This window comes from Puntigrus tetrazona, chromosome 7 (assembly GCF_018831695.1).
Source record: "Puntigrus tetrazona isolate hp1 chromosome 7, ASM1883169v1, whole genome shotgun sequence".
In the NCBI taxonomy this organism is placed as follows: Eukaryota; Metazoa; Chordata; class Actinopteri; order Cypriniformes; family Cyprinidae; genus Puntigrus; species Puntigrus tetrazona.
In genome coordinates this window covers 16,664,359-16,690,652 of record NC_056705.1, presented here as the reverse complement: position 1 = coordinate 16,690,652, position 26,294 = coordinate 16,664,359, and the positions used below count along the sequence as shown (strand labels likewise).

Genomic DNA, 26,294 nt, shown 5'->3' with positions numbered 1-26,294 from the left:
CATGGTAAAGCATCATAAAGAATAAATGAGACACTTGTAAATAACTTAGAAAAGATATTTTAATCTTTTTTACATAATATAATCAGTTAACTCCGACATAGCAGTCCAGACAAGAAAACCAAGGAAGACATGTTATAAAATAGGGCACAAAAGATTGCACTGAATGGTCAGTAAGACTTTATGCTCATATAACAGGCTGAATGCTGTCAACGTTTCATTGAAAAATATGCAAATGTGCCAGCATGCATGCATATTCAAAACATGACTGCTGGGCCATTGCAGGAACAGTTCACTTGAGAATTATAATTCTGCAATCATTTGCCCACCTTCATGTTGCTTTAAACCTGTATGACTTTCTGCACAACAAAAAGTAAACAAATAATTCCATTGTATGGACAAAAAAAAACAACCAACATTTTTCGGTCCAAAAATACTTTCTTTTAAGTTCCACAAAACAAAAAAGCCAGGTCTGGACCGACATGAGGGTGAGTTAATGAAGTTTTATTTCTCTGTGAACTATTACTTTAAGAAGAATTGGCAAGCCTCCTGAGCATGAGCAGGGGTCCTTTCAAACAGATGCACAATGCCAATAGAATTAAATACCCTTAATCATTAACAGTGGAATCAATCATTCATTTTGAGTAACTTAACTCTTATATATCTAGGTTGATTCTTAGCATTTCATTTTGTGTTCTTAAACAGGCCCACGTGGAATTTATACATGGAGAGATCTGCAGAGTTACACAGAATTTGAACATCTATCATGTACTAAGGTAATAAGAGGTTAGTACTCTCAGCTCTGGTTAACCATGTTAAGACACTAAATTCCACATACTTTTTCCTGATACAATCAGTGATAAAAGTCTGCAAATTCCACATGGGCCTGGTAATAGTCCAGTAAGCTCAAAGGACACTTGAGCACATTCAAGCTATTAAGATCTTGTACTCCTTTTTTTTAAGTGGCTGACTTCACAGGCAGGACTTTAAGTGGTTTATAAAATGATGAGGTTGTACAAGAGACCCACACAAATAACAGTGCATGACTTAAAAAAAAAAAAAAAAAAAAAGAAAGATATTGTTGCAGTGGTGCTGTAAACACTACGCGACTTCACACTTATAGGAGTCTTATAAAAGAGGGAATTACAAAAGACAATGTACACAATACTGTGACGACATTTAAATGAGTTAAAAAAATAAGTATTAACAAATCAGTCTCACATAAGCACTGGTTAACATGCTTTAGGTGCTTCGTATGCAGCGGTGAGTAAAATATGCTTATGTTGATAGAGTATAAAAATATAATACCATTAGTAAATGTAATACTGTATATACTAATATACAGGGCCTAGCTGGCTGCTGCTTCAACAAGCATTAGGAAACGGGTCCTAGCCCTCACTCTTTATTCTTTTGTCTTTCTTTTTCATGCTCAATATATATGTCAGAGAGATTACAAACAAAAAAGGAGAAATTTAGACTGTTAGTATCCATCACAGTTTCGATTTCTTTTTACTTTGGTCTCTGTTGCAGTAGAAGTTAATGACAAAGTCAGGGAAAGGGGAAGACTTAAGATCTGTGGAACACTGCTTTCTATTCCACATTCTATTATTGCCGCTCTGAGAAACTAAAAACACAATTAAGTACATATAAAATGGGTGACTTTAAATATAACAAAACATAACATTCAGCAACAAAAAAGATTATATATATATATATATATATATATATTTATATATTGCATGTCCTTCAGTTTGACCAATATTTAACCGTCAAACCATCAGGTTGTTCAGTCGCTACTTTAGATCCACAATCTTTATTGCCAAAAACTGCATAATAGCAAGAGTTTGATATACTGTAATCTCTTCATACATTTTCCTTCATTAAATGGCGCTATAATAACCTACATGACTAAAAATGGACTATATGTAATTAATTATTTTAAAGATAAAACTAAATTGGGAGTGATCCAAAGGGCTAAGGGGTTAGGTAGTTGGAGATTTTGGCTTAAAAGGAACGTTTTGGGAACAGCGCATGAGTCCTTTGTCTAGCATACTCTCTTCAAGCCTTCAATACGTATAGATGAGGCAGGCTAAAGTCCAGAGCTCTCAGCAGCAGCTAACAGCTGAAAGTCCAGTGGTACTGTAAACCCTCACACAAACGCACACACGCGTGCACGCACACACACACACACACACGGCAAACACACAGAGAAATGAAATCTTTCACACACTGAGGCTGCAGAAGTTGCCGGGTTAGAGCAGAGCGCAGCGGAAGAAGCTCGGCTTCTTGGATCGACTCTCTGTGATTTTCACTGCTCCTCCTCCTCCCGAAGGGTTATTCTCATTCTAAACACAAAGATGCAAGCGAACAAGAATCCATTCAGCATTATTTAGACATTTTAAAGTAAAACAAATATAATAATATTAGCATCTTATATTTCTGTATTTGAGTCAGTGAGTAGTAGTAAGCCTTTTTCTAGCCATTTATTAAGATTCAGAATGAGAAACATTTTCAGTGTGATTATAATATTTCATTCTCACCATTTTTCTGTTTAATCTGGTCATGATGTCTCTAGCAAGAGTGACAAAGGCCTAGTGTTGAAGAAAATGTGACACTGAATTAGATCAGGAAAAAGCCTAAATCAACATTAGATTCTGTCCAAAACAAAACACTGAATAACAACATAATTTGCCCTACCTCTTCAACGTTTGTGCTAGATTTTGCACTTGTTTCCAAGAACTTGATTCCATAATCAATAGCTAGCTGTAGCAGAAAAAAAGGGAAGCATTTAAATAAACACATCAGCATTTTTACATACTAACTTGTTCTGGTTTGTTTCTCTCAGTATTTTTTTTAATGATACATACCTTTTCCCCTCTTTCTTTTGAAACTTGCCTCTTATCATTCATGTCACATTTGTTACCCAATATCATCCGTTCCACATCTGACGATGCATGCTGATAAAACAGAGAAAAATTAATCTCACTTTAAATGAAGTGAAAACTCCATGCATTAGGTCTGTTTTTTACCTCCTCAATGTTCCTGATCCAGTTCCTGATGTTGTCAAATGATTTCTCATTTGTGATATCGTACACCAGCATAATTCCCTGTGAAAATAACAGAAATAAATGCATAGATTAGGCGGTGTAGCCTATACAGAAGCATATCTAGCAATATTTGCTCAAGAGAATGAGACCATTACCATTGCTCCTCTATAATATGCAGTGGTGATGGTTCTGAACCTCTCCTGTCCGGCTGTATCCCTTTATGGCAAACGTAAAAAAAAAAAAAATATTGTTTGTACTAGTGCTGTCAAATGATTATTCACATCCAAAATTAAAGTTTTTGTTTAAATAATATATGTGTGTACTGTGTATATACATATTATGTATATATAAATACGCACACATGCGGTATATATTTAGAAAATATTTACATGCATATATTTATATTATAAATTAATATAATTAATATACATAAACAAATTTTCTTAAATATTTACATAAACATGTATATACATAAATATACACACACATATATATTACGCATATATTATGGATGGATGTTTTATACCAAACTTGCCCACACTTTTGCCCACCAAAAAAAATCTAAATAAACTGAGGGTTGTGAGGCTAATGTAAGTCCTACTTAATATGCAATTGTGCATCATTTAATTTTAAATAAAATTAAGCTTTAATGGAATTAAATTTGTGATATGGCATAGTAAAAATCTTTTGACTGTTTTGGGTATCTTTGCTTTATACAGTGTAATGCAGACTTGTGTTCTCACCAGATCTGAAGCTTGATCTTCTTCCCATCCAGCTCGATTGTTCTGATTTTAAAGTCGATCCCTGCAATAACGACGTTTAGAAAAAAAAGTGATGTGAAACGCTTCATCTCAAAGCCTAGTGTTCACAGAGCAGAAATCAATCCCATCATGACTCATTTCAGAACGCATCGCAAATCTTTCCACTTAAAGGGGACTGTTGCATTAGCACGTTTTCATGGTGTAACCATGGAGATGGAATGTGTAGAAAGGTCAGAACGGTGTAACATATGTCTGATCGACTCAATGACTGCAGTGTTGCAAATGGCTTTGCAAAGGCACATGAACCTGTTGCATTCAGTAGCAACCGAATGTGGCCCCTGATTATGGCAATTATGAGAAAACTTGGCAGTGTGTATTGAGGCATTCAATCCTACCACAAATAAAAACTCAGACAGGACATGGGACAGGAAGTGACACAGCAGTATTGTCCATGGCAATAGGGGAAGTCTGTGGCATAACAATGACAAAAGGTCAAGGAACTCTTGCACAGGTTTCGCACAGGAAATGACGTATTGGACCACAGCAGAACAGGCCTACCGAAAGGTGTGCCAAAAATATCACAACAAAAACTATGGGCTCAGTAACTAGTCCATGTATGCTTGTACAATCTCTTGTGAGGAGTGCATTCTGATTTTGAGGGTTTCTTGTTCTAGAGTAACACTATAGGTCTGCCAACTTGAGAAACAAATGCCGCTTTTGTAATGGTGTTAAAATCACAATAAAAAGGAAGTAGCTACAGATCTTTTTTTCTTATTGTGACGTGCATCCGACTCAAACAGATTACCAAAAAAGAAATGCAGGGTGAGGACTTTTAATTCATTGGTGGTTGACTGGATTTTGAGATGTGGGTGTGGCCCTCCAAAGTGATGGGAGATGAACGCGAGCTTGCAGGGGCGGGGTTTAAGTGGTCCTGCATGTGTCACCACAGAGAAGTCTACCTTTTTTTTTTTTTTTAACAGAAGGATCAATTGTGACTCTGATGAGATCGCACAGATTAATTGTTCGAAATAGGGTCTATAGCACGAACTGACAAAACAATACATTTTAATTTCATGCCAACTTTAAGGTGAACGTGTACTAAGACCTGATGTAACGTCATGTTGTAAGCAATCAGATGTTGATGAGATAGGCCACCTGTGACAGCACGTTTGTACTCTGACCCAAATAAAGCGCTCGCTTCGGCCCCCCTGAACTCGTGTTTAGTGGTAAAAAGTGTATCTACACGCACTCTTTACCAACAGAAGCGAAAGTGCAGCCCAGCCCACAGCGCTAGCACAGCACAGCTAATCACAATGCGATCATGCTAGCTCTACAAACACGGCATGCTCGTAACGTCTTGTCCAAACTACCAATTAAAGTGGTGTATTCCGAGCGACCCTGACACTTCGTTACGTACAAATCGGTCGTTTGTCATTTTAAACGGTGGTTAAACACATGTCGAGAAAAAGCTGAAATCAAGGGGCTGTCACATCCACGGCCTCTTCCTGTCACTTCAGCAGACAAGTCACATGTGTGTAAACCTCCACGTAACTCCGTAACAGCTCGTTTCTCCTCGAGCGGGGCTACATAAGAGGCATCCCCGTAACGTACACACAGAAAGCGCAGAGTTGAACTGACCTATAGTGGAGATGAAGGTGGTGTTGAACGCGTCCTCGCTGAATCGAAACAGCAGACACGTCTTGCCCACTCCGCTGTCTCCGATGAGCAGCAGCTTGAACAGGTAATCGTACGTTTTCGCCATGCTTTCTGATTCTCCGGTCTGGCTACCTTGCTTTGGCTCAGTAGCAGAGTAACGGTGTTCGGCTAACGGTACATAAAAGATGCGGTTGAACTTGTGTTTCCGACTTTGCTGCTCGCGGCACAGCAGTGAGGAAGAGGCTGGGCGTGTCCGCGCTGACGTCACGGCCAAGACGCGCGTCAAGAGCGAAAGGTTTGGGAAGAAAAAAAAGGAGCTTTGGTAAATCATCATTTTGACACAAAAAGTCAATACAGATGATAAGCAGGGAAAACACGAACTACGAATTAATATTAAAAATAAGAAAAAAAATAATTATGAGGAATTACTACTTTTTATCTCAGTTTTAACTATATATGTCAAAATAATGACTTACTTTTATAAGTATGGCTTTTTATGTCAGAATTTCCATAATACAAATCATTTGTTTCTTATATAGCAAAAACGAGTCCTTATTTTAAATATCTATAGACAATTCTTGGTTTTAAAATACCAACAAAGCCTACTGTATTTTGTTATTGATCATGCATTTAAAATATAATTTGATAATTTGAATTTACAACAACTGCAGAAGGTACTAATTTTTGAGATTTCACTACATCGCAATTATTCTCGTTCGCGTCCTTTCACTAGAAAAAAAAATAGCTGACTTCGGTGATACGTTTTTAATATTCAAGATGTTTGAATATGTGAAAAGGGTGGAGAATCTATGAGTGCGTTAGGTGTTTCGTCCACCCCCCCAAAAAACTTCCTCATAGGAAACGTGCGTTTCTCGCGTTTCCTAAACTCTTGTGGAAGTTTCCGTCGTTCTCGCAGTGCGGTACTTAGATGCATTTCCGGGTTACGGGCCGCAGAGCGGAGGGGAGGAGCGATGAAACGGAGCGCTCTCAATTTGTTACATTTATTGAGACACACGTTGTTGCTTTCACACACATTTTGATCCAGATGATTCATGATGCGGTGTCATTTCGATTTGTCACATCAATACCCATCTATTTCAGGTTTCTGAATTATACATTATGATTATGAATTTAGAGACAAACCAGTAGTTCATACCAACTTCCCGCTTAGGCCTGTTTGATCATTAGTCATTTTTGTTTTCTGAGCAACTTTTCTAAGAAACATTTAACTGGGGGGAAATATAATGAATTTTGTTTGCATATGTCCCCGCCTGCTGGAGGAGACTGAGACTTCATCACCGCCACAGAGGCACTGATAAGTAAATCTCCTGCTGCCTCAGTGTTTTCAGTGTGTTTGCATTTAATCTTCGTTGAAACGTACAACAGTACAGCGGATTAGAACATCTGGCCTGTCCGAAGACAAGCAAACATAGTTTTTTCTACTGGTTAAAAACTGAGGTTGCTGTAGGCCCAGATTAAATCGCTTATTAATTTCTGTATTGATTCTTTTTCTACATGATTCTGCTTTTTTTTTACTAGAAGAAATGTTTAATGCGAGCCTAATATTTTATTTAAAAAATATATATTTTGCCAATTTCAAAGTTATATTTTAGTCTGAGATAACTGTACATAATATTTGTCTGTTTACCACTATTGGTCTAGTTAAAATAAAGAAAATAAAATTTCATGTTTTTGAATTAATGGTCAGTTTTATATGCTTGGAACCCAACCATGTGTAACTCATGTGTTGATTAAGTCACTGCCGATAAAAGTCGTCGTGATTGGGGATTGTTTTGTTATCTTGTATGACTGGTCACTGGTCAACATGTTCTCCTCAGCGAAATAAAGCTAAACAGGCTTTAATGGAGATGGAAAGCTCTCACTTCTCATCATCTTCAAGACACTTGATTTTATCATGTGAGTACTGTACAACAGAAAGTATAAGCACGTATGATTATCCAAAATCATACGTTTTTCATAAAGCTATTAATACAGAGAAGCCACTGTTTTTGCTTTATTTTCAAGCTTGAAGGCTAAAAAACGCAAACAGGGTTTTTTTTTTTTATTATAAGGCTGTTAAGAAACCTTTCAGAGTTGACTTGCATTAGCATGAGGTTGTAAGTGGATCAATATTTAGAGTCCAAACCATTTGGAAAGTCTCAGTGGCTCAGATAAGTGATTACATTACCATCTATTAAGTCAGCTATTATCTGAGATTGCAATGGATTACATAGTACTATCATGGTGAGCAAAATGACAGAATGCCTAGTAGGTCTATATTCTAAACTCTTTTCTACAGCTTATTCTATATGAATATAAAATAGGGGAGAACTTCACTTCAAAGGAGATAGGAAGCACAATGCAATCAGTCTACTCAATACTAACCTCTTACAGAACACTTATTGCATATTATCCCCATGCTTTATTCAGTTATGCTGTGAAGTTGTATGACTTCAGATGTGGAGAGTATCATAAAAAACAGCGTGGACTGCTGGATTGGGGTTACGGAAACTTTAATAGGCTGTCAGCACTAATACAGTGTAATTACACTAATACCGTATAATTCTGCAATTACAAAATATTCAATTATGCAAGTCTTGTATACATTGATAGATAATAGAAATAGTCGGAAATTCAGTCATAACAATATAAGAGCAATATAATAAGGTGGTTTATCATAATCATCTCACTGTTACCGTAGTATTTACTTGTAAAAAAAAAATCAGCATTGTAGAAATGTAGAATTCAGAAACCATACTGTACTGAAGTTTTATATATACTGTGCACACCAACATAAAATCATGACTATTGACTATCATGATACTACACTGAACCACTAAAATAAATATTTTGCTCAGCTTTTGCATTCACCTGATGATTATTACTTCTTATTCTCCAGTCGAAGTTTCCACCATTTATGATTCTGTAAATGACAACAGTATTTACATTTTCATAGAAAATTATCAGTACAAAAATGATGCATTTTTACTCTTATATCAGGTCTCACCTTCTTCCCCAAGATGTTTGGTGTGTGGGGTTGCATCTCATCCAAACTTGCGTACGTGTTGCTGTCTTTCACTCGGATGTCCTCATAGGTGTTGCCCTCAGCTATGTGTTCATAGGTATTACTGTCACGTTGTTCGGGTATGTCTTGATAGGTGTTTTCTGCTAAAAGGATGTTGTCGATGGGCTTCATACGATTGTCATATTCTTGCTCGGGCTGGTCCATCTGTCCAGCACACACCAGAGATGAGGTTTGGTAGAGTGGGTTGGGCTGTAAGGCTTCTTGGTCAGTATACGGCGCTCTGTAAGCTCCACTGCTGTGTTTTTTAAGATCAAGGACAGCATAAGAGCAGAAAGCTATTTTGGGTGGAGCTAAAGGAGGCTGTTCAGGGGTTGAGGGCATAATGTTGCAAGAATTATAAGCTAAAGACTGATTGTTTTCATCGTGGAGAGGCAACCTAAACTGAGAGCTGTAGCCCTTTGTGTCCGAGACATTGCTTTTTTTGCCGTTGCTCTCATCATTTCCTGGCCGTCCAGATGCCCTTGATTCCGAAAAGCTGTGCTGCTCTTGTGATGGATTTGAACCAGGAACACCAGCGCTTAAGGAATTGCGAAGTGGTGTATTCTTCTTTGGCAATGGTGGAACTTTTGTAGCCTAATGATTTTACAAGACATGTTAAAAGGTTTTACATCAGAGAATTAGCCATGGTTATTAAAGCTGACTCGGTTACCTGGGAAAGGCTGTTCCTGTCAACAGAGGTGGAGATCGCGAGTTTCCGGCCACTTTTAGAACACAGAACAGGAGGAGGGTTGTGCGGGATATTGCTAGTTTGTTCCCATAGACTTCTTAGAGCCTTAACACTAACACCCGGATTGACTCGGGGCTTATTTTGAACCACATCATAAAGCTTGTTTTTGCCATCCTAAAGAATGTCAATGCAAGAGGACATATATTGTAAAACACTTTCTACCATGTTGATATTCTCTTTGTTTTCATTTCTTATATGCAAGACCTTTTTAATGAAGAATAATTGCATCTTTAAACCAAATGCAAAGTATGATTGATACCTCTTCCACAGGGTCCATATCTGTGTTAAATGAAGTCAGGTACTCTCCAAAAGGCTGGATTGGTGTGGTTTTAAAGTGATTGATCAGCTCTGTGAGACTGTTATGAGTGGTGGAATCACCAGAAACGATGAACAGGCCGGTCTTGGTTTGATTTATGACAAAATGGCGACAACGATCCTGTCCTCTGTCAGCATAAAGCATTGAAGAAATGAAACAACCTAAAACACTGAAGCTTCATCCTGTTTTTAAAGGTTAGAACCATTAGCTAGTCTCTTTTCCCTCCACATTATTAAAATAATTACATTTAGTAATTCTTTACCAAAAGGTCTGATTTGTCAATATTAGTCAACATTTATCTTAACAGTTCATTTCAACATCTACTAATGCAGGTTTTAATACTGAAACATATTTTACAATATTGTATTCATTGTATTCGGCATTCTTTATTGAGCTGGGAACTGACGTAAACAATTAACTTTTGTATTTTTATTTCCTAATGTTACAGATGATAAATTCATTCTTATATTGCTTGTTGTTAGTTCATGTTAGTTAATGAATTAAATAATATATATACAAATATTATGGTAGTGTTATAGAAAATGGTTATTCTTACCTGTATGAAAGAATATATCCAGTGGCTTTTTCACTGAGTCTGATAAGGAAGCAACCGACATTCTTGTCTCTGAGCTGATCTTCTGCTTCACTGCAAATAGCAACAGTTACCACACACAATCATAAACATTTGCATCTCCTTCACCATTCCCTGAAAATAGACAGCGTTTTATTTGTTTAGATGTTTTTACTGAATCTCTGGTTCTTACTGTCTGGAGATGAATCCCTGGAACCAGGCTGGAAAACGTCCGTCGCACAAGATGTGCACAGCCTGACTCTCAACAAACCACTTGAGGATGTGCTCCTTCTGTACTCCTCTGTCCATTTTGAGCTCTTCCCCCGTTCCCTCCATTCCTTCCATCGGCATCTCATTTATTTTCTTCATCTTCATCTTCTGGTACAAGGCTGCCTCTATTTGCTCCATTGTGAGCATCTCTCTCTCTCTCTAAATAAATGCACTGTATGCATCCAGTAAAGCCAACTTTCCACCGTCAAACATTCATAACATCATTTACTCACTGCAACAGGAAGATTGGCACACTTCATTTGCTTAGTTTCCTCCTACGTAAATGTGTGATCGTGCACATGTAAAAGGTTCTATTGTTTAAATTTATCTGCCTGCAGTCAATAACGACTTACAGGTTCAATGTGATTTTGTTGTACTATCTTTAGAAGCTTCTTCCGCTTCAATTACGGTCTTGTATAAATATTAAACATTAAAAAAACAGGTTAGGATTTGAAAAAAACAGATTGGATCATGAACTGGACACTGCACACTTTTCTAAAGTATTAATATATAACAAATTAACGTGTTTATATGAGGAGGAAAAACATTTCAGAGTTTTATTATTAATAAAAAATAATAATTTTATACTACCAGTGTAAAATAATTTTGGATTATTGGCCTCAAAGCATAAAGGACAATGTGATGTGAGCATGAAATTTTAATTTTAATATTACGCCTCATCATTTGCATGTCAGTTAGATATGTACCTACATTTTTATGCAAACATTTAATTTTAACAGTGTTTAGATTAAATGATAGAACAAAAGAATCCATCAGGAATTAGTCCTAAACCAAATATGCTGAAGCAATGCTGTTCTATGAGGAATATTTTTTTTCAATTTCTGAATTAAATCCAATAAATTGATATCTGTTTGATATGGAAGCCCGTTTCCACCACTAAAATGGTCATGGCTTTTTTCCTCAGAATTGCGAGTTATAAAGTAAGGATTACAAAGCTCTGTTTATGATATAAAAAAAGAAAGAAAAAAAAAGTAAGGATCCCCGTGTCCTGTAAGAGCCACATCTCGTGGTTTCCTATGGCGCTTTGCCAGAAAGAAAGTGTCGCAAATAAGAGAAAAAAAGCGTAAAATTCTGACTTTATATCTCGTAATTCTGACTTTATATCCCCTAATTCTGACTTTATATCTCGCAATTATGAGGAAAAAGTCGCAATGACCTTTCTTTTTTTTTTTTTTAATTTAGTGGCGGAAACGGGCTTCCATAGTTTGATGGGGCAATGAGTGAAAAATATCTATGTTAAACAGTCAAAGTAAAATTCTCACTAAAACAAATTGTGGCAAATAATAATAAATCAATTCTAAAACAAGTATCTGTAAGTGTTTTTACGTCACTAAATTACAAAAACTACATACAACTGTTTGTCACGTGTTTAAAATGATAAGCTTTAGCACATGTCAGCAGTAAACAGAATAGAAGAGCGAGACAACGGACGATGTTTATCATTCTGTGACCCAACGACCGTCCAACCTGGATATAACTGAGAGGAATCCTTTATGCTGTGTTGTTGTTGTTTTAAGTCGTGGAACAGGCCTGTCAGTCTGTTGTCGTTTTTATGCTCCGGCATGAGTTCAACAGGTGGCGTGTCCACTTTTAGAAACATGCTGCTGCTGCTCGTGCGCTTTTCCAATGCTCTGTGAAGAGAGTCGCGTGAGCTCGTGATAGGATTCAGAAACGTAACTTTATTTGTCGGTGATGACCGGTAGGACCATTTCGTGTTCTTTTACTTACTTTTAATAAATACATTAGACATGCAATTGTCATACGTACTCTGTGGGTTAGTCTTTAATGTCACTGTGGGGAGTACCAGGAGTGTTTGATGATTTTATGAGTTTATTTCTTTAATTTTCTACAGTTTCGACAATTACAAAGAAATAAAGGGAGTGTAGTTGCACCGTGGTTTTTTTTTTTTTTTTTAATTTATTTTTGAAGATCTGCTATTTATCCGGTGTTGTGACAATCACATCTACCTCCAGGAGGATGAGGAGTAGTTAAAACTGTCGTGTTTTTTCAGGTAAAATGTTTTGTCCTGTTTCTTTTTCGAAGAATCGAATGCACATTAGAAATGTTACAACATAGAAAGCATATCTTGTCGGTTGAAAAAAAAACTGTCAAGGTAGACTTTTTCCATTGTGCATTTTGTGAGTTTAACATTTAAATTTTTTTAGATCCCAGAAACCAGTTTTCCTTGGATAAATTTCGACTAAATATAGGTGAGGCCTCATCCTTATCTTGCACACTCAAGTAAGATCTAAATTTGTCCCACCATCATGAATGAAATATTTAGGTCACAAACAAACTATATGATACTGTATGATTAGCTTTATTGTACTGTATGCATTAAATTGAGATTTCATTTATACACGGAGATTGCATACAACTATTTGGCCTATACGTTTTTGAGTCAAATAAATCTAATAATCCTTTTTGTTTCCTAAATAAGATCACAATGGCTGTGTTCAAACAGCAGCAAGTGGAGAATTTCTATGAGATTGGAGAGGAACTTGGCAGGTAAAAAAATAGCTGTTTACTTGGTGGTTTTATCATGCACTTGATACATTACACAGCTGGATTCATATAGTGGATATATAGAGGGGCATTATTTGCCTGACCCCCAAAGCTATTATCCCAAATCTAATAAACATCAGAGACTGACAAAAATGCATAAACAGTATGAATCTTGGGTCTATGCTATGAACTGACAATAACTATAAACTGCAGTGTACAAATGTAAAAAAATACAAAATAAAATACAGCATATTATAAATTTAGTTCTTTAAGCGTCCATACACGGGATGCATTATAGTGTGTTGCTTGTGTCACTGTGTGCGTTTCCTAATTGTTCATGTGTTTTTCAGTGGGCAGTTTGCAATCGTTAAGCAGTGTCGTGAAAAGAGTTCAGGCCGGGATTTCGCAGCCAAGTTCATTAAGAAGCGTCAGAGTATTGCTAGCCGGCGAGGTGTGCTCCGAGAAGAGATAGAGCGAGAGGTCAACATCCTACAGCAGATACACCATCCCAATATTGTCATGTTACATGACGTGTTTGAGAACAAGACAGACGTGGTGCTGATTTTGGAGCTGTGAGTAGAGCTCGTTCTGATGGTTATGCAAATGATTTTGTTATTGCATAAGTTTGGGCTTGGATCGTATTTTATGTGCATATTTTATTAAATGGTTCAACTGCATATTGTTACTGAGAGGAGATTATGTATATTTGTAGGGTCTCTGGAGGAGAGCTTTTTGACTTTTTGGCAGAGAAGGAGTCTCTAAGTGAGGAGGAAGCTACACAGTTTATTAAACAGATTTTAGAGGGCGTGCACTATTTGCACACAAGGAATATTGCTCATTTTGACCTGAAGGTACAGTACACCCACTGGTCTCATAACACTGCCCCAGAACATTACAGTACAACACATTTGCGCTGACAGATGAGGAGTGCTGCAGAATGCTCTGTCAGAAGAACAGTGTGTCTTTGTGTGCGTATGAGTGTGGGTGTGCTCCCACGTCTAATTTATTTCCCGATTTGCAGCCTGAAAACATCATGCTTCTGGATAAGAACGCTCCTCTGCCCCGAATCAAACTCATTGATTTTGGCTTGGCCCACAAGATTGCCGAAGAGGTTGAGTTTAAAAACATCTTTGGAACACCAGAGTTTGTTGGTATGATACATGTTCTGTTTAAACCCTAAAGCATGCAGCCTTTAACATGCACACTAAGGGGGCCATTCACTCAGGACGTGTTTCTTGAAATGCACTTGAGGCCCGCATTTTGAAAATGCTGTGTCATGCGTAAGATGCAGCGGACGATGCAAATTGCAATGGTCAAACGTGATTGTCTAGCATGTTTACATATAAAACAAAGCATTGCAGCTGAACGCAAAAATGTGTTCTGTGTGAATGACCCCCCTAAAACACATTTTAAATTGTTTTAAAGTAGTTCACTCGAAATAGTTCACTTGAAAATGAAAATTTGCTGAATATTTACTAACACACAGGGCATCCAAGATGAAGATGAGTTTGTTGCTTCTTTGAAAAAGAGTTGAGAAACTTAGAAATACATCGTTTGCTTAGCCATGAATCCTCTGCAGTGAATGGGTGTAAAATCAGAGTTCAAATAAAAACATCACAATTAACCACATTGTGAGGGAACGTGTGTAAGAAACAAATTTGTTAAGATGTTTTGACTTATAATCTGTTGTAACGCTTCTGTAAAAAAAGTCCTGTTGTCCACTCTCATCAAAATCCACCAACATATTAATTTAGAACGGTTTCATTATTTTCCTTGTAAACCTGGCATATTTCTCTCCTTATTCAGATAAGAGTATGTAATATTATGGATATGCCTTGTTTGCAGTTAAAAACACATTATTGACTTTTTTTTCTTTTTTTTGATTGAATGTCTGCAGTCATGTTGGTTATTTGTGGAGTATTGAGATGTTTTTAACAGCAGTTTGAACTCGTTCTGATGGCATTCATTGATGTAAAGCTACATTTCATAAAATCTGTTCTAATAAAGATGCAAACTTATTTTGGTTGGTCTAAGGGCGAGTGTATACATATTTTCCTTTTTGGGCAAACTATTCTTAATGATTAATTTCCTCTTTGATAATGTTTTTATGGTTTTCAGCTCCGGAGATTGTTAATTATGAACCACTGGGATTGGAAGCGGATATGTGGTAAAGTTAATTTTTAACGTTAATTAAATGTAAATATCTCAATAATTTGAGGTTTTTTTGACTGGTTAATGGTTAAATTAAATTTGATTTTTGCAGGAGTGTTGGTGTTATAACATATATCCTGTAAGTACACAGAAACGTTATTTTATTTAAGCTTATACATGCATATGAGATTATACCAAAGTTCTAATATGTTTTGTTGCTGATATACTTTCTAAATGTAGGCTGAGTGGGGCATCTCCTTTCCTAGGAGAAACGAAGCAAGACACTCTGGGAAACATCTCAGCCATGAACTATGAGTTTGATGATGAATTCTTTGGCCACACCAGTGAGCTTGCCAAGAATTTTATACAACAACTGCTGGAAAAGGACACCAAGTAAGGGCTGAGATCATATAAGGCCAAGTGTGTTTGAGAGTAAGCTTTGTGTTTGTGGCAAAACAAAATATGGCACTTGTTTGAAAGTAATATGGCATAAATTGGCGTCTTAAAGTTATGAAAGGTTCATATTTTGTTTTTGGGAGTCTCACTGACATGTATGCAAGGTTAAAAAAGGTTTAATTTTCTTATAATATGCATTTTACTGTTCATTTATTATTATTTGTTCAACGACTCTCAATCGATTCGGTCAACAGTTCATTTTTCCCCTCCAGTGATTGGCTGTTTTCATTTAAAGCAGTGTTTGTAAGCTTTTAACGCTACGAAAGCGACACCAAGTGGCAAAGAATGTGTTTACATTTCCATTCAGATCAACGCAAAAAGACCAACAAGTGCTTGAACAATATGTTTCGTTTTGAGGTCAACATGAAACAGCTTGAGACTCGTTTCGTTCCACTGAGTTAGAGTTAACGCTTTCTTATAAGAGACAGTATTTTTATACACGGTGCACTTTTAGATTTACAACTTTGCAGGATATTTTCATTCACTTAGAGCTATGTTAAACGCTGCACAAAAGCTTTTTGTTTTTTTAAATCCATAATAGGGGTTCTTTATTCATATGTTTCAGAAAGAGACTCACAATTCAAGATGCCTTGAACCACCCCTGGATTAAGGTATGTTCTGAGCTTGTCATTGTATGACATGTTGACATTTAGGTATAGATTTTTTTTTTACTTTCTCTCGCTCACTCTTTAAATATCTTAAATACCTATCGGTCTTAACCCCATTGTCTGTTGGCAGTCTAATGAGCATAAAGAGGAACGCAGCAAAGCACCAGAGAGGAAGAGAGAGCGTAGGCAGCTTAAGACGAAGCGTCTCAAAGAGTACACCATCAAGTCCCACTCCAGTATGCCTCCTAACAACACCTACATCAACTTTGAACGCTTCGCACAGGTGGAGGAGGATGTGTCGGCCATGGAGGGCACTTTCTGCCAGCTGGCGTCGGCCCACGACTCCCTGCAGGAAGACATCGATGCACTGGTGTCCATCTACAATGAGAAGGAGATGTGGTACAAAGAAGAAAGCGAAAGCATCAGGCATGAGTTGTCCCAGCTCCGCTATGAGTTTCGTAAAGTCGAGGCACAGAGGAGGGGCGTTCACGAAGACATGAGGAGTGTGGATGCCAGCGTGAGCCGAGTGAGCGAGAGATACAAGGAGAGGCAGACTCGTTACGAGGCCTTGCAAAAGGAGCTGTGTGCCGAGCTGCAGTGGGTGCAGGAAGTGGTGGGCTCTTTCCAGGTCACTTTCCCAAACTGCAGCTTTAGCAGCGTGTTTAATACAGATGTCAACGAGGCACTGAAAGAGCTGCTGAATAGATCCTGTGGAGGAGACCTGCTGACGGGCAGCAGTCTGGACCAGCAGAGATGACACATTAATAACCCCCCTTACCACTGATCACACATCGTTATATAAACAAAGGCCAGATAAATGTGCTGAAGAGACTGCGCTGGGGAATATAGACCTGAATAAAAGCAGGTATGGGACCCTTGACAGTTTTGCAATACAAGTACATAGACGTAAACAAAATAGAAAATTAAAATTGGTCAAGCAAACTCCACTGGGCATATATATATATATACAGTATATTAGTTCAACACATGAATGAAATGGTGCTACAAAGTTTATTTTTTCTTCTGTTTTGTCCTTTTCTCTTTTGCCTATCAATATAAAACAGATCTGATTTTGAGTTGTAAAATCACAAAAGAAAATGTTATATTTTGATCTGTTATTATGTGTTAGGTGTATTTAAAATCACTATGCGTCCTATTTATGTTACATGATAAGCTGTAATTTGTTCAGGGAGTGTTTACACAGAGGTTGTCCACCTTTGGTTATTTGTGTACCAGATCAGATTAAGTTGAAATGCCAAGCTTATGTGATTAAACCCTGTTAAATTATTAAATATGGCACAGTTTCAGATTCAATTTATTTATTTATTCATTTTTTCCATTGCTGTAGCGCTTTGGAGCAGTGTGTGTTTATTTGAAATGTGTGTTTGATTTTATGTCGTATTTAATAAGCACAGAACGGCTGATTGTTATGTCTGCGTGACATAAGTTGCTATGCTTAGTGGGATGATGTCCCTTCCAGCATGTGCTCATGGACCTATCAGGGTATAGACTCTTTTAAACAATTGACTACACTATTGGAAACGCTGGAAAGGGATGTGGATTCTCACTGAACTGTTGGAGAAACTGGAAAGTCTTAAAAGAGGTCATTCCATAACTATGTTCTAGATTCTGCACATTACTGGTAAGTATTACATTTCAGCTTGAGCATTATGATACTTGTTGTATTTCTTAAGGTATTGTATGCACTGTCATCTGCAGTGTATTCGTGTTGCATTGCATTCATTCTTCCAGGCTTTGAAGACATTCTTTTCTTAAAAGCATTCTTTTAAGGTCTAACTTCTGTACTTGTATAAATTCAAATGCATGCATATTGTAGGATACACATCAAACGTTTCTGCAACATTTTCTGTGGGTTTTTCCCCAGTTTGTATGTCATTGTCACATGCTGTCACAGAAAAAAGACACATGGTTACCAGGCTGTGTAAGTTAAACTGTAAAGCAGAACCACTGACCAGGATCCTTAAGCAACACTGTCATGCCGATTAGACTTGTTTTTCTCTCCTGAGTAACACAGAGCTTTTCATTCATGTGCTGCAGCTGTTAACCCTCTTACTCATGATTTTGTGTGGTTTCAGCAGCAAAAGCAGAACCCAAGGAGGCAAGTTTGTAATGTTTCATCTTTTAGGGAATGTGTTTATAAAGTAAAACATTAAAAAGTACAGTGTCCCCAGATGTCAAAACAAGATATTCTACTGTCAGTAGGTTTTTTTCCACTTCAATACAGCATACCAGAACTCGGTCCTGAAAAAAAAAAACTTGTTTTTGCATTATTCTTTTAGTCCTACAGGGGCAGCGTTCACTTCTTATTTTTACTAGGTCCCACAGACATGTAGTCCATGAGAAGTTGTTGGGTAACTGAGGCAGTGTTTGGCTACTGTCCCTTATAAAGTTTGGAAAGGTCATGGATGATCCAATGTTTTACTGCAATTTAGGACATATCAGGTGTTGAGCAGCCTGTGCACATGTGCTATGCATGTTGGACTTTTTTGTCAGTTTAAGCCTTAAAGTAATTCATTTTTACTGATTAAGTTTAATTGTCTTATTTTCTTTGGTCTCACAACCACATTATCCCATCTTTTATTAGACTCTCTCTCTCTCTGTGTGTGTGTGTGTGTGTGTGTGTGTGTGTGTGAGTGAAAGTGCTCTGCTGTGTGTGCTGAGATAGTTCTGGAGAATCTTTATCTGTGTGTGTGCAGGACAGATTACGCTTGCCTTTAAACCATTATTTTTTGTTGTATTCACTCTGTAGTTGACGTAATCACTTAATTATATTTGAAAGGTTATATCCAGTTTATTATAGTAACGTTAAATAGATTAAAAGGAAATTGTTTCTAATAATATTTATTACAAATTTAAAAGTACATTCACTATTTAAACGAAAACTAAAACATAATATATAAACAAAAACAACACACACACACACACACACACACACACACACATATATATATATATATATATATATATATATATATATATATATATATATGATAGTTAAAAATGATTAACTTCTAATGGTGCACAAATAACATGGTATATAAAAATAAATACATTATAAAAGTGGGAAACTGGGAACATTGCATTGGTTATGTGAGAGAAAGAAAGAAAGAGAATACTATTGCATCTGAAATAATTGTAAATGAAGAACTACTCTAGCATACTGTATGCGTTGCAGAATATTTATTTTATAAATGTATGGCTGCATATTTACAGTCGCTCAGGGCTGTGAGCGCTGTTGTTCTGTGCAGTGGGTAATGAATGATAGGGAGGGACTGAACACTGAGCCTGCTGAGTCGTGAGGGACTGAGCAGCACTGCTCTCCTCACTCCCAACTCTCAATTATTCAACCTTACCAGATCCTCAACCCAGCGATTACGAGCCTTTTCTGTCATGCACTGTCACATGCAGGTGCCGAGGGACCATTAATCACCATGAAAGCCACTTTCGTCCATGCATTGAATAGGCCTTTGGCAGTTTATGGTAAGCTCCAGCCTCACCTTTTCAGTTCTTTATTATCACAGCAGCCGACAGGTTCCAGCCATTTCAAACATGACATTGTGTATAGTCGTCTGAATTTGCATTTCAGTAACAGTCTATGTGCAAATGCATGCTTCGTACATTCCGAGATGTTTGTTTGGGCGCATTTAATGTGAAATATCAGCAGCTGAGGTGACTCATGTAAAGTGAGCGGCGGAGGGGAGTTGATCACCGCCTGGCAACCATAGACAAGCAGCTCCGCAGCCGGGCTAATGCGACGAGCTACCCGTGTTAAATAGCCATACACTCACAAGACAGTTGAGTATTTCACTCGAGAGTCTCATCATTTTACAATTCTAGGTACACAACATAAGACGTGAAGTTGGTGAATAATTTCAGTGTAGTGGATTAGCTTAGCCTGCTGGCGTATACTGTTCTGTTAGCTATGCTAACAAGCTAATGCCTGTAAGTTCCGCTTCACTTGCAGACGCGAACACCGTAAGACGTTTCTTGTGAATATATGTAATAAATATGCTGCATTTGTCTTGTAAATATTTAAGCGGTCAGATATTTCTGGAGAACGTGTTCCAGGTAACGCTGTTTACGCGATGGGTTAGCCAGCTGAATGAATAAGCAAACCGCAAGGTTGTCATAACCAACACCGTTAATCATTGCAACGCAAACAGCTGGGTGAAAAAAGTCACCCTAATTTTCAAACAGTTAAAGTGCTTGTTAGCAGGATGTAGAGAATTGAAATGGGTTAAAATAGCCTAATTTGCTGCGGTAACAATGCATTAGCTGACAACCTGTAACTTTATAAATTGGATTATATAAATTGGATTATAATTGTATCATAACTTGATATAAGAATTTGTCAGTGTGTTGTTCAGATTGGAATATACAGTCAGTTTCCTTTCTGATAATCAAAATCCTGTCTATACTGTATACTGTCCACATACTGTCTCTTTCATGTAAGTAGTATTATAGGATTTATTTCCTGTTATCATAGGTTTATGAATTGATTTGAACTAGGATTAAAAGCTCAAATGGTGTGATTCATCAGGCATAACCATGCATTTCATTAGATATATTATTTGTGTTATACTTTTAAAAAGGTTTATGATATTCAACAGATAGTTTAAGACTATAAAATTCACACCCACGAAATTCTAACATTGGCCTGCTTATGAAAGTTAGCTGACTAGGTAAATAAGTTAATAATCAATAGGATGACTCAAGACCTACATTTATTTATGCGTGCATGTTCAGGCTGAGTACCCAAAGGCTGTCATTTTGCTGTAAGGGTTCCAGACTTTGATAAGTGGATTGGCAAGCTGTCAAGTATGTGTCATCATAGCCTTATCTGCACTTGATGATCTTTCTAGATAGGTCAGTTCTGAAGTTCATTTCTCAGAATCAGACTCGTTTTTGGACGAATGCTTATTTCATCATCGCCTTGTGTTGTTAATTTCTGCTTATGGTTACATCAGAAGGTTTATTTGCTTAGTGAGGAAAAGTGGTTTCTCTGGTAATGTGTTTGAGACGGTTAATGTTTAAATGGGTTCGTGATGCATGATCTATCAGAGCCATATTGGTTATCGACTGATAATAGAGATTTTGTTTATTAAATTTATCTGCGTCAGTAAGATTTATTTAAGTCATGTTGTAATAAAATATTTACTTTATTTTAGAGGTGTTGCATTTATTTGATTAAAAACAACAATAAAAAGGCATATTGTGAATAAAATATTATTACAATTAATTTGTGATGGCAAAGCTGAATTTTTAGCAGAAATCATTCACATATGCTTTTTATTAGAAATGCTAAAAACAGCTGCATTATATTTTCATGGAAGCAGAGTATGTTTTTCACCTGGTTCTTTGATGAATAGAAATTCTGAAGTTCTGTTAAACAATTAATTACAAGTATTCGCATCCAAAAGTAAGTTTTTTGTTTACATAATATGTGTGTGTGTGTGTGTGTGTGTGTGTGTATGTATGTATGTATGCATGTATATGTTTCAGAAAAAGTAATTTTTATATTTAATTAAATATTTATTTAGAATATTCTATATGTAAATATTTTCAAAATATATAGTGTATGTGTATCTATTTATATATACATGATAACTATACAAAGAACACGCATATATTATGCAAACAAAAATGTATTTTCTATGCCATTAATCGTTCGACAACACTAATTGAAATAAAATATTTTTGTCTTTTGTCATTTTTTAAAACTATTTAATGCACCCTTTCATATAAAAATTGATTTCTTAAATACTGATTACAAACATTTATACAGTACTGTAATAATTACCTGTCAATAATATAGATTAATAAAATAAATATTATAAAATATTAATTTATTTGTACATGCCCATTCTCTATATTTATTTAATTTTCCTTTGTCCCTACAAACAGTATAAAATGTTTAAATTTATCATTTATAAGCATAATTGTCCCATCTTTATAAAATATTAATATTGCTGCGTCCTCAGATGAACCGTAACTCTTTTCTTCTAATCTTTTAGATGTGACGATGAGATTGTAAGGTGGCACCATGGCTGCGATGATACCACCAGTAAAACTAAAATGGTTGGAGCACCTCAACAGCTCCTGGATCGCTGAGGACAGCGAATCCATCTCCACTCGTGAAGGTGTCGCTCTGCTGTATGGCAAGCTGCTGGCCAATAAGGAGGTGGTTCTTCTCCCTCAGCAGGTGCTATGTCTGAAGGGCCCTCAGCTGCCTGACTTCGAGCGAGAGTGTCTGTCCAGCGACGAACAGGAGCATTATCTTGACGCGCTGCTGGCCAGTCAGCTTGCTCTGGCCAAGACGGTATGCTCGGACTCACCCTTCGCCACCGCCCTACGCAAACGTCTGCTAGTGCTGCAGCGGGTTTTTTACGCGCTTTCCAACAAATACCACGACAAGGGCAAGGTCAAACAGCAGCAGCACTCGACCGAAAACACTCTGGGTTCTGCAGACTTGCAAGCAGTTAGCGAGCGGCCGCGCTCGAGCACAGACGCTCTCATTGAGATGGGCGTGCGAACGGGCCTTAGTTTGCTTTTTGCTTTGCTCAGGCAGAGCTGGACGCTTCCTCCGGCCGGTCCAGGGATCAACCTCTGCAACGATGTCATCTCCACAGCCATCGAAGTGGTGGGCTCCCTTCCGCCACTCTCTTTGGCCAATGAGAGCAAGATTCCACCGATGGGTTTGGACTGCCTGGCCCAGGTCACCACCTTCCTGAAAGGAGTCACCATGCGCAACTCGGGGGCCGATGTGGTGGGGAGGAGGCTGGCGTGTGAGCTGCTGTTGGGATTGGCAGCTCAACGAGGGTCTCTGCGCTACCTGCTGGAGTGGGTTGAGATGGCCCTGGCTGCATCGGCCGGTGTCAGCAGCCTGGAGCAGAGCCAGGAGGGGCTGATGGGATACGACTGCTTCATGAACATTCTGATGCAGATGAGGCGTTCACTGGTACATGCTCACTAAAACATTAAATGTAAATGGTTTTACATGGAGTTGGATATTGTTAAATGACGGAGTGTCTGGTGTTGTAGGGTTCGTCTGCTGATCGTAGCCAATGGAGAGAGCCAACCCGCACACCTGATGGTCTCTGTTCACTGTACGAGGCTGCACTTTGTCTGTTTGAGGAGGTAAAATACTAATATAAATATATTTATGTAAATTTGTTGTATGAACTAAAGAGCGTAATGTAGTTTTGCACAAGAATGGAAGGACGATGTGTGGGACTTTCATACTGCACATATATAACCTTATAAGGAGTGGCGTTTTTTTTAAATACGATGATAAATAATTGTCAAAATCATCTATCATAAAATATTTTTTCAAAATTAAAAGGCAATTGTATATGTTTTTTGAGTATCATATCTGATAAATCAAGCTTTTGTGGCTCTTAAAGTATGAGATGGGAGAATATGTATTCCGAAACTTAGTAATAAATAAGCAGTTTAGTGCTGTTGGTGATATTTATCTGAAATATATAATGAAGAACGAAAATTGTATGCATCGAATATGATACAGTAGGATTTATTGAGTTAAGAAAACAGAACTCTTTAAATGTTGTCACCCTAGTATTATTTCAGATGTAGGACAAATTTCATAAGGATTTTCAGTTTATTCAAGCTCTCAGAAGTCCAATTGACCAATTGTTTATGACCTAGAATAGAGTGAAATAGTTGTAATATTTGGTGATGTAATTTGTCAGTATAAAGGAGTCTTTGTTATTTTCTGTTTATTCTTTTATGCTTTAAAGGTAGGCAGCTGCGGCCAGTGCTTAATGTATTACCATTACTTGTTACTCTGGACCAAAATAAATGTTTAGCCACATTTTTATGTAGTTGGGCATTCATGGCTTTATGTTGACATGCTGTCCAGCTATTTTTGCCCTTTCTTAAAAAGAATTGCTCTTATAATACCCCTCAAGGCCAAACTATTTTTCGGATTGGGCAAAACTTTAACCTGAACAGAATAATTATTGCTTGCTCACTGCACAACATGCTCCTGTAATTAACATTGTACATAAGGAGAGTTAAGATGCTTTACTAACAAATGTTAGTGCGTGCAATTTAATAATTTAAGAGTCTTTTTGTTTTCATAAACAGACACGTTTTATAATAAATACAAATAAAATAAAGATTATTTGCAACCAAACATTGCCATAATTTTGATTATAGACCTCCTGCCTTTCAGTCAAACTCATTCAATCAGTCCTCAATGCTTATCAGTACAGGCATGAAACAAGACATTTTCTTGCAGTGTATGTTTTAAGTGATTTGTCCTCTGATGCTTGTCTTCCAGTAAATCCAGTTTCAACTACCATTATGCACAATTAGAGAATTTTTGCTGCTTTATGATGCATGCTATAACATGCTGCACAACAAATCAGTCCTTTTGCATAAATAAAAATAAAAAAGACATCACACCAATAGTTAGCATTAAAATATTTTTGAATTCCTCAAATCATGCTATGGGCTAGAATTGAGCCATGTGTTTGACGCTCTAACTTCATTTTAATTCGGTTTCCTGATAGGTGTGTCGCATGGCTTCAGACTACTCGAGAACTTGTGCGAGTCCAGACAGTATCCAGGCGGGTGAGGCGGCCATGGTTTCTGAGACCTGTGAGGTCTATGTGTGGGGCAGCAACAGCAGCCACCAGCTTGTAGAGGGCACACAAGAGAAAATCCTCCAGCCCAAACTCGCTCCCAGCTTCAGTGATGCACAAACGGTAGAAAGCGATTTCATGTTAATTATTCATACAGTGTGAGCGTTGTTATCCTTTTTTTTATGTGCGCAGTGAATGCTCGCTGACCGCATCTCGTGTTTTCAGATCGAAGCTGGCCAGTACTGCACTTTTGTCATTTCCTCTGATGGTTCAGTCCGAGCGTGTGGAAAGGGCAGCTATGGGCGCCTGGGATTGGGTGACTCAAACAACCAGTCCACTCTTAAGAAGCTGACCTTTGAACCTCACCGTGCCATTAAGAAAGTTTCGACATCCAAAGGCTCAGACGGCCACACATTAGCCTTCACTAGCGAGGGAGAGGTGTTTAGCTGGGGTGATGGAGACTATGGCAAACTGGGCCATGGCAACAGCTCTACCCAGAAATACCCCAAACTAATACAGGGCCCTCTACAAGGAAAGGTACTAGATTTCTAAAGTTATGCATCACTTGATCTTTTTGAATTGTCAGAATGGACCAGTGCGTTTAAATGTTTAATGTCTTCTGCTGCTTGTGTGTGTTTGTTTGTAGGTGGTGGTTTGTGTTTCAGCAGGGTATAGACACAGCTCTGCAGTCAGTGAGGATGGAGAGCTCTACACCTGGGGAGAGGGTGACTTTGGTAGATTAGGTATATAATTGTCTATATATTATATTTATTGCACACTTTCGTTAAAAAAAGTATTGGCTGCTGTAAATTCAGCTTTGCCCTCAAGGGAATGAAATACACTTTATTGTTCTTACTGCCTTTACTGCCTAATCAAATATATATTTATGCCTGAATGTATCTTAAGCAATCACATTGACCTCAAGTTAGCAGCCAATTAGCTTGCTTGCTCAATATTGAAATAGACCCTCCAGCTCCGCCAGCTCCACATGTCCAGATGTGCTAAGGGATTTATGTATGCTTATATATGCAGCAGCATATCTTATATTCTCACAGCAGTATGTCAACAGATTAGCAAGAGCAAGTCCATACTTGCTCTGCCCAGCAGTGAACATAGCAGGCCTAGTGTGCCATGACCAAATACAGTAACATTGTTAAATCCATTAACATGCTAAAATATTTGAGAGTTGGTGTAATTAAAAAAATTAAAATTAAATAAATTAAAATAACTAATGCAAATACCATTTTCTCACTTCATTTTGTGTTGACATTTGTGTGTTTGTGTACCATTAATTGTGTTTGTCCACACTTGTAGGTCATGGCGACAGCAACAGTAGGAACATTCCCACTCTAGTGAAAGACATCAGTAACGTGGGTGAGGTGTCCTGTGGAAGCTCCCACACCATTGCACTGTCTAAAGATGGACGTACGGTCTGGTCCTTTGGAGGTGGAGACAATGGTGAGTTGAGTTAACCTCGGTCATTTGTTCTGAAGAGA

The 26,294-nt window shown here is 37.6% G+C and overlaps 4 protein-coding genes across 12 annotated transcripts in view; 2 read left to right on the top strand and 2 right to left on the bottom strand.

The window, feature by feature from the left end:
• Nucleotides 1–41: 41 nt before the first annotated feature.
• On the bottom strand, nt 42–5,834 carry rab8b (RAB8B, member RAS oncogene family). The gene is made up of 8 exons (XM_043244099.1): nt 5,444–5,834; nt 3,788–3,848; nt 3,200–3,260; nt 3,027–3,104; nt 2,865–2,954; nt 2,695–2,760; nt 2,538–2,588; nt 42–2,342 (listed from the first exon to the last, which is right to left on the bottom strand). Exons 1-8 carry the CDS (start codon nt 5,793–5,795, stop codon nt 2,250–2,252), a joined length of 852 nt encoding a protein of 283 aa, XP_043100034.1. The 5' UTR covers nt 5,796–5,834; the 3' UTR covers nt 42–2,249.
• A 1,701-nt stretch (nt 5,835–7,535) lies between these two features.
• Nucleotides 7,536–10,714, bottom strand: sh2d7 (SH2 domain containing 7). Its single transcript, XM_043245001.1, has 6 exons — nt 10,354–10,714; nt 10,146–10,235; nt 9,533–9,716; nt 9,196–9,387; nt 8,469–9,119; nt 7,536–8,384 (listed from the first exon to the last, which is right to left on the bottom strand). The coding sequence occupies exons 1-6, from the start codon at nt 10,575–10,577 to the stop codon at nt 8,343–8,345; spliced, it is 1,383 nt and encodes a 460-aa protein (XP_043100936.1). The 5' UTR covers nt 10,578–10,714; the 3' UTR covers nt 7,536–8,342.
• Nucleotides 10,715–11,879: 1,165 nt separating this feature from the next.
• dapk2a (death-associated protein kinase 2a) lies at nt 11,880–17,467 on the top strand. 3 transcript variants are annotated; one of them, XM_043244998.1, is made up of 12 exons: nt 11,881–12,150; nt 12,304–12,462; nt 12,617–12,661; nt 12,892–12,959; nt 13,307–13,528; nt 13,669–13,807; nt 13,978–14,107; nt 15,075–15,123; nt 15,220–15,246; nt 15,348–15,500; nt 16,129–16,174; nt 16,302–17,467. In XM_043244998.1, the coding sequence occupies exons 4-12, from the start codon at nt 12,898–12,900 to the stop codon at nt 16,926–16,928; spliced, it is 1,455 nt and encodes a 484-aa protein (XP_043100933.1). In that variant the 5' UTR covers nt 11,881–12,150; nt 12,304–12,462; nt 12,617–12,661; nt 12,892–12,897; the 3' UTR covers nt 16,929–17,467. The 3 variants fall into 3 exon arrangements, with proteins under 3 accessions (XP_043100935.1, XP_043100933.1, XP_043100934.1); XM_043244999.1 differs by lacking the exon at nt 11,881–12,150 and having other exon boundaries at nt 12,162–12,462; XM_043245000.1 differs by lacking the exons at nt 12,304–12,462; nt 12,617–12,661 and having other exon boundaries at nt 11,880–12,150.
• Nucleotides 17,468–19,479: 2,012 nt separating this feature from the next.
• The window catches only part of herc1 (HECT and RLD domain containing E3 ubiquitin protein ligase family member 1), a 40,670-nt gene continuing 33,855 nt past the window's right edge, over nt 19,480–26,294 (top strand). For 6 of the 7 annotated variants that reach the window (XM_043244996.1, XM_043244995.1, XM_043244994.1 and 3 more), the window contains exons 1-7: nt 19,480–19,672; nt 22,207–23,150; nt 23,234–23,329; nt 24,727–24,921; nt 25,024–25,335; nt 25,445–25,541; nt 26,113–26,256. In XM_043244996.1, coding sequence (XP_043100931.1) covers nt 22,236–23,150; nt 23,234–23,329; nt 24,727–24,921; nt 25,024–25,335; nt 25,445–25,541; nt 26,113–26,256 — 1,759 coding nt within the window. In that variant the 5' untranslated portion in view covers nt 19,480–19,672; nt 22,207–22,235. Of the gene's footprint in view, nt 19,673–19,966; nt 19,987–22,206; nt 23,151–23,233; nt 23,330–24,726; nt 24,922–25,023; nt 25,336–25,444; nt 25,542–26,112; nt 26,257–26,294 lie in introns of those variants that run through there. The other variant, XM_043244992.1, reaches the window with a different exon arrangement.